We start from the raw sequence: 15261 nt of genomic DNA on the forward strand, positions 1-15261 counted from the left end.
ATTTCCTTATTGGTGTCTCTGGGTTTTCCTTATGGCAGCTGCAGCATTTTATCTACTCAATATTATATGAATATAATACAATATTTTAGCATTATATTATATTATATTATATTATATTATATTATATTATTATAATATTATACAGTGGTACCTCAGGTTAAGTACTTAATTCGTTCTGGAGGTCCGTACTTAACCTGAAACTGTTCTTCACCTGAAGCACCACTTTAGCCAATGGGGCCTCCGCTGCTGCTGCTGCACCGCCGGAGCACGATTTCTGTTCTCATCCTGAAGCAAAGTTCTTAACCTGAGGTACTATTTCTGGGTTAGCGGAGTCTGTAACCTGAAGCGTATGTAACTTGAAGCGTATGTAACCCGAGGTACCACTGTATTATGTTTATTATATTATATTTTAGCATTTTATCTACTCAATATTATATGAATGAGTGGAATACTAGAATTCTGATTTAAATAGAGGGCAAATCCAATTTCCTAGGAATACATAGACTAGGTACTTACGACATCACCTGGATTATACTAAAAAGGAGATGTAAAACATCATCTAGAAAGACCTAAATAGTAGGTACTTTGGGGAGCTACTGTAGTATTAAGACTGTGATATACGAACTGGTTTAAATCTTGCCCTAACCCTGCTAATTAAGTAGCTGTTGTCTCTCAGGCCTTTTCACCCAGAGATGGTAATACTGAAGTACACAAGGCCATAAAGGTTATTGAGATAATGAATGTGAATCTGGTCTGGAAGTCTAGTGCAAACCACGGTTTCCCAGTTTGGGCGGAATGGCAAATTATGGTTTGCCACAAACCATGAAATAACCCATTAAAGATGCAAGTCTATGCTCACTTACTCGAGGAAATTCCCAGTGAACAAAATAGGACTTCATCCCAATTAAACATGTAAAAGATCAGGATGTAATCAGAATGCACAATGGAAAGTGGGGCAAGCAGAGAAGAACAGAACACCAGGCACTAAAATATGGTGTATTCATGCCATTTATTAAATTTATGTGACCACCTTTTAAAAAATAGTCTCTGGATGGCTTACAAACAAGACAATGTTAATCAATGAAAGACAGAAAACAACTTTCCCTTATAACAGAGACAGTATAACCAGTTTAAAACTCATATTAAAAGCACACTAAGCCACAGGCTTGTCATGGACCCCTTAACCTAGCCTACTGCACTCAGGTGCACATGGGGACATTATCCTGTTGTCTGGATTGAAGTAAGATTCAACTTCTGGTCCATGTAAGGTGAGGTTGTGTTGGGATCTTGTCCTTTGCCTCAGGCGGCAAAATGTCTTGGGCAATTTTGAGCTGTGATAAGTCAGTATTGATTGAATGACTAACATTAACAAATGAATCACCAAATGCGGTCGTCATGGGGAGCCAGCACCACAAATGAAGAAAGCAGGGCTGAGACATGAGGAATCGAAGAGCAATTAGGTGGCACTACCTCTCAAGCCATTCATTCGCTAACCATTCACTAGCATTTGACTGCAGGAGGACAACAGTTGAGGCTGCTGACATTGTGACTGTCGTTATCAAAATTAGTTCAACACTTGTTCAGCAGGCTGCATCCTCTTGTCACTGATTGAGATTTTTCCTGCTGTCATTCATGTTCTGATAACATCTCATGTAGATTACTTGCAATAGCAACAAAGAGTTTTGTGTCACCTTAAAGACTATCAATTTTTGTTATGCTATAAGGTTTCACAGACTACATTCCACTTTAGTTGGACGAACCACAGTTGACTCGTCCTTTCATGCCTGGATGCAGTGATATTTTTTTTGCCACAATAAATGAGCTTTATTTTTATTTTTGTGAGCTTCTACAAAAAGATGGGCAGTGTTAAAAAAATCTTGCCTCTTGACCCTAAAGATTACCAGACATAGGATGGGAGGCTCTTGCCAAAGCTACTGCAGCTATTATTGGAAGTTATGCTTACATTGTTGAAGCCCTGGGTTGTATTTACCGTGATGAAACTAAAAAAGGTGATAATAGACAGCAAGCTAAAATTTTCCTTAGAAAATGGAAGAAATTGAATTCATTTTCATGCTTCATCTTTGGACACATTTGCTAGAACAATTTCATAAAGTTAGCAAGACACTCAGAACTTCACAAATTTCATTTGAGCACATGTGCAAATATTTACAGTTCACTGTTACAGTTTGTATCAAACACTTGGGCTAATTTTGATGAAATTTAACAGCAAGCCAAATTTACTCTACTGGATGTAGGGTACAAAACTGTCAAAAGAATACAAAGAATAAAAAAATAAAAAATGATGGGACAGCACCCGAAACCTTGGACGAACTTTCTGCAAGAGACATGTTTAGGGGAAATTCATTTATCCCTGTCATGGATGCTCTTGAAGCTAACCTAGACAGAGGAGCAACAGTGTACAGGAGTATAGCTGGCAATTTTTCACTTTTCGCGAACCTGCAAGCAACCAGAGAAGAGATTCACAATGACATTGAGATGTTGATGTATCCATAGGATGTTGACCTTAGTCTAGTTGATGAATTCTTGCACTTCCACCTGTACATCAAACAAGCTCACCCTGAAAAAACAAATTTCAGCCACCTAGATATGTATCAAATATTATTTCCGGAGAAAATTTGGACAGCTGTTCCAAATGTGGAAACAATTATCAGATTGCTCCTGTGTTTAATGGTTACAAACTGTCATGGCAAAATATAATTTTATAGACTAAAAAGGATAAAGAATGTTCTACGGTCAACAATGTGCTAGGATTGGTCGTGTGATCTAAGCATTTCATGCATAGAAAATGATAAAACTGTGACTTACTGATTTTAATGATACAATTCATAAGTTTGAATCCAAAAGAGGTCAAAAGATATTGCTCTGACTTTCTATATAGTGTAATGTTATAACATAGCTACGATTCCCCTATGAATGTTCTGTGTGGATATCTTCATTAATTCCATACTTTTGTAACCTTATTTAAGGCTATAAATTTATAAACAATCTTTTTATCAATGCTAAAATTTCTGCAATGCTCTACTTTCATTGAGTAGGCAAAGAAGAGAACGAGGTTCCATTTCTCATGATCATATGCTATTAAGTTTGGGCCTCCCAGGGTCTCCTAGCCCAGGGCTTCCAATTGCTTTAAACCAGGCCTGGTTGGGAGCTCTAGGTAGCAAAACGTAGTCTTCTGTTACTTTCTTTTCTGGATCTCCTGGGTATCAGTGAGTAGAACTAAGGTTGGCATATTTCAAACAGTGAAAAACTGGACAGAAAACTTGTTGAACTTTTTTTAGTTTTGCCCAAAGTTGTTGAGGGGTTTTTTTTTTTTTTGCAAAATCACAAAAAATGCCATTTCTGAGGTATTTTTAATGGAAATTTGGCAAAAATGGCACTGCCAACATGGGCTGCCATACGTCTGGACATCTGTTGCTGACTGCACTATTCTAGATTTGTCCGGGAAATTCCAGATGTATGGCAACCCTAATAGAGCACCTTTTTACTAGCTATGGCTGGTGCAACAGCTGCAGCCATTCCTGGACAGAGGTAGCTGAGCCAAAGTGGTTCAGGCATTGGTAACACTCAATCACATTATCACAAAGCAATCTGTGTAGGGCTACCCTGAAAGCTGGTCTGGAAGCTGCAGCTGGTGCAAAAGGCAGCAGCCCAGCTATTTACCAAAGCTGGTTACTGATAGCATGGTGGCATCATTGCTTAAAAACCAGCACACAATATGTTAGTGTTAGTTTATACATTCCTAAGCAAGTTGGGACCAGCCTACCCGAAGGGCCTCCTTTCTCCGTATATTTTGGCCCGTTACTTGAGATCTGCTGGAGAAGGATTGCTGACTTTCCTTTAGTGGTTCTCAACCTGTGGATCCCCAGATGTTGTTGGACTACAACTCCCATCATCCCTGAGCTCTGGCCTTGCTAGCTAGGGGTGATGGGAGTTGTAGTCCCAAAACATCTGGGGACCCACAGGTTGAGAAAGGCTGCGTGAGTTTAGAACATCTGTCTGGTGGCCACAGAGAACAGGGCACTCAGCGCAATAACACCTATATTGTGGAATCCGTTGCCCTTGTATACTGGGCAGGCATCCTTTGCGTCTAGTTTTAGAAACCAGCTTAAAACATGTTTTTTTCTATCATCCCCATCAATTTACTATGGTCAACAGACCAGAAATAAGACCAAAAATAAAACCATACAATGCAACATAGTTTTAAGTACAGGGCAAAATACAAAATGAGGTATAATACAAATGTCATCAGCTCAGATATATGTATAAACAAGATGACCAATGAACTAAGGAGCACTCCAAAAGATTTAATGTGTTTGCCTCCTCGATTGCTTTTGGGGCAGATATGGTGGGGTTTGTGCTCATAATGACCAGGGTGTGAAATCCATGGAACATGCTCTTTGATTTTATAATTTTTACACTGGAGCGTGTCAGAAAATGATACCCAAACTACCAGGAAGGTTAGCTCAATGTTACAATAAAATACTTGCTGGGAGATAAAATCCCATTGGTAGTGGCCACATTTTTTATCAGTGGCTTTGAGAACAAAGAGGTCATCAACCATCAGAAAGCAAACACATTAAATCAGTCCAGAGTAAAAGCCCTTTGATATTTAACTACCTACAACATAATTCAAATTATTCGTAAAACAAGCTACTAGCTGAAAAGTATCATCATAAGAAATACCCGAGGAACAAGATGAGCAGGTTGCATATATGCAAGTCAAAAGGTCCTGAAAATAAACAGACCACACATGGTTTTTGCTTTACCAAAGCTAATGCAGAGGCAAATCCCAAATGGATAAGGAATGAGGGTTACAGCCCAATGCAACAAATAAAACTTATTTATTTACATATGCATTTATTTATGTATTTATGTATTTACTTATTTATTTACAAGCCACAGGGCAAATAGATTTTAAAAATACTTAATACATAAAATAATACAATTGTTAAAGTACACAACAAATCGCTTAAAAAAAAAAAACCCTACTAACACTTACTTCCGGGTTGGCGCCATCGCCGAATGGCGGACTCCCTCCGAGCTCCGGAGGGAGTCTGCTCGGCAGGGGCTGGGTTCTACCGCACCGGCGATGCGGGGACCCTTAGAAACCACGGCCACGGAGGCCGTGGACATGGAGACTCGGCTTGCACCGTTAGCGCCCTCCCGACTCGTGAAGGAGCCTTTTTAAAGGCTACGGATCGGGTGCCGGGGAGAAGCGTGGTGCCTTGAGTTTTCTGCTTCCCCTGCTGAGCGAAGCCGCATGCCATCCGGCGGAGAGCGCTGACTTCTTCCACTGAAAATTCGGACTTTTCAACAACAACCCGTGAGTAAATTTGGAAACCGGGTTCAAAAGGAGGAAAAAAAATTTTTTTTTTCGAATTGGATACGAGCGGGGGGGATCCAAAAAGGAAGTCAGTCCCCTCCCTATTGTAAACTTTCCAAAACAAGGACGGGGAAACCAAGACCCAAAAAGGCTTGCATTGCTGATAAAAATCCAAAATTTCACGATGGGGAACTACAAGAACTGTGCTGGAGGAGGAACTGGAGAAGGGAAACGCAACCCCCCCCCCCTGGGAACCGGGGCGACTGAAGAGAGAGCCTGGTGAAAGGAGTCGGAGATTTTGACAGCTGTCAAAATAGCTGTCAAAGTCGAAAAGCGGAGTGGATTTTATTATGAGAACTTGGCTGGTTAAATTTGATACAATTTGCTACAACTTGTTAAAATTTGGATACAAAATGGCGAATATGGATAACAAATTGACTTTTGGATTAGAGGAAACAAAGTCACAACAATCCCCCTTGAGGAGCTTCGGGACATTACAAGGATTGGGAAAGTGGAAAAACACCAATGGAACTTTACAGGACTGGTTATCTTCTGGGAAAGCTGCAAAACGGAAATAACATCTCGTCTTCAGGGTGTTTTCTTTTTTGTTTTTTTAAAGGAGACAATAGATTTTTCTATTGAAGAAAGGAAGGGACTGAACGTAAGGTTTTGCCCCTGAATAACAACCATCCCTGCAGACTTACCAAACTTTCGAATTACAACGTTTTAGCAGCGGAACAAAGGGAAATTAGACTACAACCTGGAAAGAACAATGGAGGGAGTTCTATTACAGTTTTATTAAAGACTGAAGTTAAAGTTTTGAAAAATAATGATAATAATAATAATTTTGATTTTCAAAAAATTTATTTTTAATTTTAAAAAGAAAAAGCCAGCAAGGAGTTGGGGAAAAGTTGTGATTTATGGCCTTAAGAATTCCAGGCAGACACTAGGGGTTGATGGTCAGGGGGAAATTAAACCGGAGACAGGGGGGGGAGAACTAAAACTCCAAAGGCTTGCCAACTTTGTTATTTTTTGCTGAATTGGTCTATTATTCATTATATTTTTTTTTTATTTTCTACCTTTTCTGTTTCTATTATCTGGGGTGCTTCTTTTATTAAAAAATGGAAATTGTGGAATGACATGGGGTGGGTCTTGGGGAAAGAACACTGGGTTTTTTTTTTTCTTTTTTTTTATTATTATTAAGGGTAAAACAAATTAAGTTTCAATTTGAATGGGGAACTTGTTTGGCCAACAATATGAAAGGGGAATATGGTAGGGGTGGGGGAAGGGGGGAGTCCCGTAAAGTGATATTTTTTGTATTTTTGAAAAATTTTAATAAATATTATTTTAAAAAAAAAAAAAAAAAAAAAAAACCCTACTAACAGAAGCATCAGCAGTCAGGGCTTTCCTTCTTCAGGCAGGTCTCTCTTCATCTCCTTCTGTTTCATCACCTGATGAAAAAGATTTTTGTTAACTAGCCAGTTAACATAATAAAGAAATGGAACTCACTTATACAGAATACAGTAAGTTAAAAATTGTAATTGCTAACTGTACTGTACCCTTTTTTCTTTATCTTTTCTCCACTGTTTTAAACACCCCCCCCCCACTATTTATGGGTTGTATTTAAATTTAACAAACAAATAAATAAGAAACAGGAGGCAGCTCTATGTACAAGGACCCCCCACACACATGAAAAGGCCCTTTCCTGGGTCCCCAAACTTTGTGCCATATACATTTATTGCAACCACTGCAATAGCTATCATTAGGCACCAAAACAATCCTACAACATTTTGTTTATTTACACAAGCTTACCTTGTGACCCAGTTTTTTTAATATATATTTTAACTTTTGATTTTCTATTGACTTTATGTATACCACACTGATTTGGGGTTGCTGTTTTCTTAGTGGTATTGAAATGTAGGGATAGGTAAGTAAATAAAGCCAACCTTCAGGTTGTAATGCTCTTGAAATGCTATGAAAACTAGAATTCTAGCTGCAATATAGGCAACTAAATATGTTTTTTTACACTTTCAGTTGTAAATATGTTTTCAGGTATTTTTATAGATGTATTATGTAACCACTACATGTGCATAGGTATATGTTTGCAACTATTGTTGCATGTATATGTATGCAAAGTCACACCTCCTTACACTTATGTAATTGCTTGTCCTTATAACTATAGTTGTGTTTACATCCAGATGAAAATACCCATATTACACTGAATAGGAATGCCTTAACAACTCTTTGTATCATGATTTGATTGCCTAACATTGGGCAGAAACCTGTTAATAGGTGTAGACAAAAATAGTCACTAAATCAGTGGTTCTCAAATCAATTCCTTAGGCTCTTGGTGGACCACTTAATTTTTTTCTGCCTGTTGTAGCAATTGTAATGTAATGAGCTAGATCAAGGGTCAGCAAACTTTTGCAGCAGGGGGCCAGTCCACTGTCCCTCAGATCTTGTGGGGGGGGGGCGGCGGACTATATTTTGAAGGGGGGGAATGAATGAATTCCTATGCCCCACAAATAACCCAGAGATGCATTTTTAATACAGTGGTACCTCGGGTTAAGTACTTAATTCGTTCCGGAGGTCTGTTCTTAACCTGAAACTGTTCTTAACCTGAAGCACCACTTTAGCTAATGGGGCCTCCTGCTGCCGCCGCGCCACTGAAGCACGATTTCTGTTCTCACCCTGAGGTAAAGTTCTTAACCCGAGGTACTATTTCTGGGTTAGCGGAGTCTATAACCTGAAGCGTCTGTAACCTGAAGTGTATGTAACCCGAGGTACCACTGTAAAAGGGCACAGTCTACTCATGTAAAAACACACTGATTCCTGGACCATCCGCGGGCCGGATTTAGGAGGTGATTGGGCCCCCAGGCCTTAGTTTGCCTACCCATGAACTAGATAGTATTATTTTTATTGTATTTTTATTGCTTCTTTCGGGCTGCCATATTTCAAACAGTGAAAATCCAGAGAGAAAACTTGAGCTTTGCCTCTGACTACAGAATGACATATGGCAACCCTATCTTGACTTCTTTCGTATTTTATTGTAGTACAATTTGAATTCCGTAGAATACTATAGAATTCAAATTGGAAGTGTTCTTCACAGACATGCAATGGTTTGTAGACCACTGGTGCTCCACAGGCTATAGTATGAGAACCCCTGTACTAGGGTTGCCATATTCCCAAAAGTTAAAATCCGTTTTCCCCGGACATTCCACCGATTCAGCAAAAATCCACCCAGATGCCATTTTTCTGAGCGATTCCCGGATGTGTCCAGGAAAACCCAGATGTATGGCAGCCCTACCCTGCACCAGATCACAATTTAAATTTGAAATAGGGTACATCTATTACATTCCATAATAATTAAGTTCAGATCAATTTATTGTGTCTAGTGAATAGCCATTGTACACATGAAAATAATAACAACAAGAATATAGCTACGAATAGTAGTTGGCATTTCTATTCCCTGACCTTTACAGGGTAAATATTTTCCCATTCCCCCTTTAAGTTGTATTACACAAATTTGTAAAGCCTTTGCAATAAATTTGGATGTTCAATAGGATATATACCTCTCCACATCAGACAGCAAAAAACAGGTCTTTGCAAGAGACGCTCTTCCCTTCAGCGATCTTAACAATGGATGGATGTAATCGTTTCTAAGATCATTATAAAAAGGGCATTGGAGGAGTACATGAGTTATGTCTTCTATAGACAGAGAGTTGCACGAGCAAATTCTATCCTTCTTAGGAACCCCTTTATGTCGGCCTGTCCAATCTGCTAACGCACGGGTCTTGCCTGAGTAAAGGCTACTACTCTCATTTTAACATTTGGCAAATCTACCAGATATCTTGGCAGGGATGTGTAATGGTTCTAGGGGTTGCTCGTGCGTAAGCAGGTACCTATCCCCCCAGCTGGGTGCAAACACCTGGCTGGGTTGCCAAAGTGAACCTCTTTCTGTCCGGACAGCCACTCACCCGTGGCTGTCTCAATCGCTGGCAGAATCCGTGAGTGGGCGTTTCTTAAACTTCTTCCAGCAAAGAAGTTCTTTGACGCCTAGTCTCCGCCTACCCTCTCTGCGCGGAAGCCTTCTGCGCAAGGAGGGTGTGGGCAACGGAGGACCCCTACTCTCCCCGCTGGTCCCCGGCAAGGAGTCATGAGACCGCCTTGCCACTCCCCCCACCTGCCCCCCTTCTCCACTGCTGCTACGCTGATTCTCTTCCCCAGAAGATGGGCTGCTCCTCCCAATCCCTGGACGCTCTCTGGAATCCCTCTGGCTTTTGCTCTCTCCCTCCAGTACTGATGGCAGTTCCCTGACAGGATGGATACAATGGAATAAAAAAAGCATACAATTTGTTTGATTGGCAGATCTTGATCTCAGCAGTTTGTGATTGCATCTCAGTGTCTTTAAGCCTTTGGAGTATTAATTCTTTAGCTCTCTCAAAACTCTGTGTCACAAGAAAGGAGGCAGAAAGCCCCAACCTCTTGGCAGCAGATTGCATTTCATGTTTCCGTGAGTTTGGGGTCATGTCTTCCAAAAATGTCAAGAGGGATTCTGATACATGCTTTAAAATAGTTTAATGTGGATTTGAGATGGCTTGTGTCTCTTTTTCATTTATTCATTTAGTTAGCGGTTTCCACAATGACATCATCTTCCACAATGTTACCCAAGTAGCAGCCTGAACTCCGCCCCCCCCACTAAATTCAGGTTTTCCTAATTGATGGATAACCCAATAAGGGGAAATATACCTATATATAACATTGCATGTCATTCAACTGTGGACATACTGAAGCACATTGAGAGGGTGGGTATTTTTACATGTATGGTGATATTTTACATGTATGGTGATATTGCTGCACCCCAACCTGTCTTTTTCTACCAGTGGTTGCTGATTACATGTTCTTGGTAGTTTTGTTTTCAAAAACAGCTATTTTGCACAGAACGGCTCTTACACAAATCAGCTGCATTAATAAACAAAAAACTTACCCTATCAGGTACAGGAGACAGGAAAGCAAAAAGGAAAGGAAAGAAATGGCAGTCTGTCATGTGAGTGACTCCAAATCTTAGGCCTGGAGGACACACAATTTAATAATTAATTCATTTAACTGTGCAAATCTGGAATATTGGAAAGCTTGTGTTTTTTAAAGAAATATTTATATTTGCAGGCACCCACCAACACCTCAGGTTTCCTGACTTGAAGCAACACACAATCTATTTTAGCTACACTTTTGTGCAAAATGTTTATACTGGAAACTTTATATTTCATTTTTTAAAAAAAAACAAAAAAAAGATGCTGTCCACAATTTGTGTGTAGGTCCACAACTAGACCTCAGGTTTCCCAAACCTGTGGTGGGCAGGGAAGCACTAGGCGAAGGAAGGTGACAACTGCACACAGTGCAAATCCATCCCATCAACTATGGCCCACTAGTGTGGCTGGGAAACACTGAGACAAAAATCACCTTCCTTTGCTTAGTGCTTCCCTGCCCACCGCAGGTTTGGGAAACCTGAGGTCTAGTTTTGGGCATGCACACAAATTGTGGACAGCATCTTTTGTTTTATTTTTAAAAGGTACACAAATGCACGCATGGAAAGAGCAACCAACTCATGCCTTAATTATACAGTGGTACCTCAGGTTACATATGCTTCAGGTTACATATGCTTCAGGTTACAGACTCCGCTAACCCAGAAATAGTACCTCGGGTTAAGAACTTTGCTTCAGGATGAGAACAGAAATCGTGCTCTGGCGGCATGGCGGCAGCAGGAGGCCCCATTAGCTAAAGTGGTGCTTCAGGTTAAGAACAGTTTCAGGTTAAGAACGGACCTCCGGAACGAATTAAGTACTTAACCCAAGGTACCACTGTATTCCTGGATATTGTGCAGGATTTGATATGTTACCTATCATGTATTGTTTGCATTGACTACTATTATCTGTTACTATGTATTGCTTACGATTTGAACTTTAGCTATATAAAGGTAAAGGGACCCCTGACCGTTAAGTCCAGTCATGGCCGACTCTGGGGTTGCGGTGCTCATTTTGCTTTATTGGCCAAGGGAGCCGGAGTACAGCATGACTTAGCCGCTTCTGGTGAACCAGAGCAGCGCACGGAAATGCCGTTTACCTTCCCACTGGAGCGGTACCTATTTATCTACTTGCACTTTGATGTGCTTTCGAACTGCTAGGTGGGCAGGAGCAGGGACCCAGGACCGAGGACGGGAGCTCACCCCGATATAACTGCTCTTAATTTTTCGTACTGTCTGGATATTGCACTGTGTATTTACATTATATTGTTTATTATGTTCTGTGTTGTAAACAGCTGTGCGGTCTTTTGACGAAGGTGGTATGCAATTTTTTCATAGTAATAATATTCTGAACTTGGCACTCCAAACCTTCCCCATGGCTGGCATGAGATAGCAGCAGGAGAACTCTCATTATGCCTTGATGGCGAGTTTCTCAAGGGCATGTAGATGTCCACTCTTGGGAGTCCACAGTGATGAGGTACATCCACCTGGAAGGATCAGGATCCTGCCCAATCTTGGAATTAAGGGAGGGGGGCTGAGAACTCTCCCCTCCCATCCGCCCCTGCTGCAGAAAAATACCATAACTGTAATATAATCAAACATGTGGCTACAACAGCGAAGTGAATTAAAGCTGAAGTGCAAAATGACACGTGATTTTTAAATTTATTTTTAAAAAAACTTTTGATCCGGAAACTTGGGACTGAATCGAAGGGGGCCTCCTGAAGAAAAGAGCTGTTTACAATAGTTACAACAGATTTTTCTGAAATTTATCGCACGGGGAAAGTTCCTTCAAATATTTCAGCGTAAAAGCGAAGTCGTGGAGCGCCATACACCGGAAAGACAAGAACCGGAACCGCCACTTCCTCTGTTCTACTCTCCAGCTTTATTAACTTTTTTTTTATTTTTAAAACCAAGCTCGCACTTTCGGTTGTAAATGTACGTAGCCTTAGCAGAAGGCTGGGTCTGTTCCCCCGCCCGAGTTTATTCCTCCCAGCTCCCCCCACCCCATTTAATACCTTCCTCTGTTGCAGAATCACTTGAAAAAACAGGGCTGGGGTTAGGAGCTTTCTAGTTTGAACTCGGTCCCCCAAGTTCCTTTATCCGAGTTCCTTCCAGCCTTGGGCAGCCACGGGAAGCTAAAAACATTTTTTTTTTGGGGGGGGAGACCTACTGATTCCTTCACCTCACATTAGCTGTAGATGCTGCTGTCCCCTTTCCAACCCACAAATTTTGGGAGAAGGGTTGAAGAGAGCCTCCAATGTGCCGATAGTATTTTTTAAACTTTCTGTAATATATTTTATTTTTTTAAAGACCCATTCTCTCTTACTCTCCTCCCCTTTCCGCGAGCTTTCTTTCACCCCCCCTTCCAAATATCCCTCACGGAATCGTTTGTAATTTTTTAAAATCTCCCTCCTTCAATCGTCTCCGCTTTGCACGCCTCCCTGTTTATTTTCCAGCTCTGAGACTGGCTCTCTTCCTCTCCCCCTACCCGCTCTTTTTTCTTTCTTTCTTCCCTTCAAAAAATAAAAAAAAAACACAACAATTTTGCACGGTGCCAAGCTTGGGAGTTTTCACATATTCGCCTCCCCTTTTCTGCAGCCTCCCTCCCCAGCCCCATCAGAGGAAATATTACAATGTTGCAAGCTGACGTAAGGACATTACAAGGAAAGGGCTACATTTCGGAGTGTTTATGAAAAGCCTCGGTACTGTACTGTCACCAGGGGGCATGCAATAGAATGCATTTCGTCCAACATTTGGAATAATGATCATTTAGCAACCACAACTACCACCACCAACACCACCAAAAAAAAAAAAATCGAGAGGGGGGGGGGAAAGAGGGAGAGAGAGAGAGCTTCCAGTGCGCTTTGGAGTCCGCGCCAGACAGAGGAGCCATGCAGCCAAACTTTCGGGAACCCTTGGTTATTTTTCCTGACATTGCAAGCTCGCCCTTGAGGATCGCTTCTTGAAATCTCCGGGTTTTGTTTTGGCTTTTCTCTCGCCCCGATCCTCGGCGACCTCTCCCGCCGTCTCTAGGCCTGGCGGATCGGCTTCCCTTCGGCAACGGAGGAGAGGATCAGGAGAGGATCTACCTTAGCGGCGAGGAAGCTGCAGCGAGACGCCCTGCCTGCCTGCCTGCCTGCCCGCCCGCCTGCTCTGCCTGGGCTCTGCCTGCCTCTCTCTCTCTCCCTCCTCTCTCTCGCATACGCGCACGCAGAGCTCGCTTGCCTTGGGAGTCCAGTGTTGTTTTGAAGGGAGCTAACATGGCGACGGTGCCCGTCTATTGCATCTGTAGGCTGCCCTACGACGTAACCCGCTTCATGATCGAGTGCGACGCCTGCAAGGACTGGTTTCACGGCAGGTAACACAAAGCGATCGGGCCTCCCCCCCCCCTGCTTTGGGGCACACAGATCCCCCTCCTCTCGCTCGGGGGCCTTTCGCCTCTTCGGCTCGCTAGGGCACGAGAGAGCGAGAGCGAGCGAGAGATGGTGGCGGGGCTCGCAGGAGCTGCTGCTGCTGCTGCTGCTCCTCCGTGCAGTTTTCCAACAGGCCTTTTTGGAGAAGAGGAGGAGGAGCCACTCTCCCCATTTCCCTCTCTTGTATTTTTTGTGTGTATGTGTGTGCGTTGTTTTGTTTTGTAAATTGTCGAGCCCGGGCGCACACAATGGGCTCCCCCCCTCCCCACATCGGGGCTCTAGTGTCAAGGGGCTGCGGGTAGCGGCGGCGGCGGCGGCACTAGCGGGGGGGGGGGGAGCTATTGTCCTTTCCTCGGGGAGGGGAGGGCTTGGCTGGCTGCTAGCTGAGGAAGGGGTTTTTATTATTGAGGTTATTTTGTTCCTCGCTCGCCGCCAGCCCTGTGGGGGTCTTGCTGGGCGGGTGGCCGAGGCGAAGATTTGCAGCTCGGTGCCCGCTCTCACTTTCTCCAGAGAAGGCATGGAGAGCGCGCGAGAGGGATATGAGGGCGGGGGGGGGGGGGAGGACGGTGAAAGCGCTTCCACACGACGTCTGGCCAAGGAGGAAGGGTCCCTACGGGGCGGGCGGGAGCTCCTAGGTCTATGAACCGGGCGGGGTGTGTGTGTTGGGGGGCGGGAATCCGGCTTGTTGGCGAGCCCGCTCTCCCGCGCTGTCGGCAGCCCCGTCGCCTCGCGTCTTCCTGAGGGAAGGAGGGGCGGCCGGGGCTGGGGGTGTTTCCTCACACGCGGGCGAGAGAGGGCGAGCGGTGGCGGGGGTCCCGAGCGAGGCGGCTGAGGGAGAGAGAGAGAGAGAGAGAGAGAGAGAACGAGCCCGCGCTGCTGGGCTGGGCTTCCCCCGGGAGAGGAGCGGCCAGGCGGGCCAGTGTGGACTTGGGCGCAGCCAAGGAAGGGAATCCCCCGCCGCGCGGGCTGCAGAAGCCCAGAGCTGCTGGCGCCACTTTTGCTTGGGCGCGGAAAGAGCGAGCGAAACGCCAGGAGGACCCGCTCTCACCCTCCAGAGAGAGAGAGAGAGGCCGGGGGGTGGCAGGAGGAGAGACGCTTCCTCTCCTCGGCGCCCGGAGGTAGCGCCGCGCTGGGCAGGCGCCCACAGCGGCTGCCACGTCCTCCTCCTGCACTTCGGGTGCCCCTCTTCTGCCTCCCCTCACTTCTTCTTTTAAAACATTCCATTTTAAGGAGTGGGAAATGGATCTGCCTCCTTGAAGCACACGCACACATCCACCCCCACCCCCCTGCCGCGGGCGGGATCCGCAGGAAAAGGACTGGGGTTGACTGCAGTTCTCTGGGATGGTGGTGGCAGCTTTGGCTGCGTCTCCTCAGCTACATGGAGATCGTTTCAATTCTCCCCGTCCTCAGTTGTTGTGGAATCTGAGACAATGTAACGCGCAGGTTGAACGGAAACTTCCCCGGCCCCCCGCTCCTATCTCTAT

General features: G+C 43.8%; 1 protein-coding gene and 1 long non-coding RNA gene across 3 annotated transcripts in view; one reads left to right on the forward strand and one right to left on the reverse strand.

The window, feature by feature from the left end:
* Positions 1-993: 993 nt before the first annotated feature.
* Positions 994-13717, reverse strand: LOC310757674. Of its 2 annotated transcripts, XR_014545396.1 has the most exons (4): positions 13590-13688; positions 10332-10414; positions 6728-6795; positions 994-4750 (listed from the first exon to the last, which is right to left on the reverse strand). It is a non-coding gene; the product is annotated as an uncharacterized lncRNA (long non-coding RNA). The 2 variants fall into 2 exon arrangements; XR_014545395.1 differs by lacking the exon at positions 10332-10414 and having other exon boundaries at positions 13590-13717.
* PHF2 (PHD finger protein 2) overlaps positions 12778-15261 on the forward strand; it is a 128784-nt gene continuing 126300 nt past the window's right edge. Inside the window, exon 1 of the mRNA XM_083602946.1 lies at positions 12778-13722. Coding sequence (XP_083459072.1) covers positions 13625-13722 — 98 coding nt within the window. The 5' untranslated portion in view covers positions 12778-13624. The remainder of the gene's footprint in view (positions 13723-15261) is intronic.

Source organism: Podarcis filfolensis (assembly GCF_964270895.1).
Source record: "Podarcis filfolensis genome assembly, chromosome: 2".
NCBI classification, from domain to species: Eukaryota; Metazoa; Chordata; class Lepidosauria; order Squamata; family Lacertidae; genus Podarcis; species Podarcis filfolensis.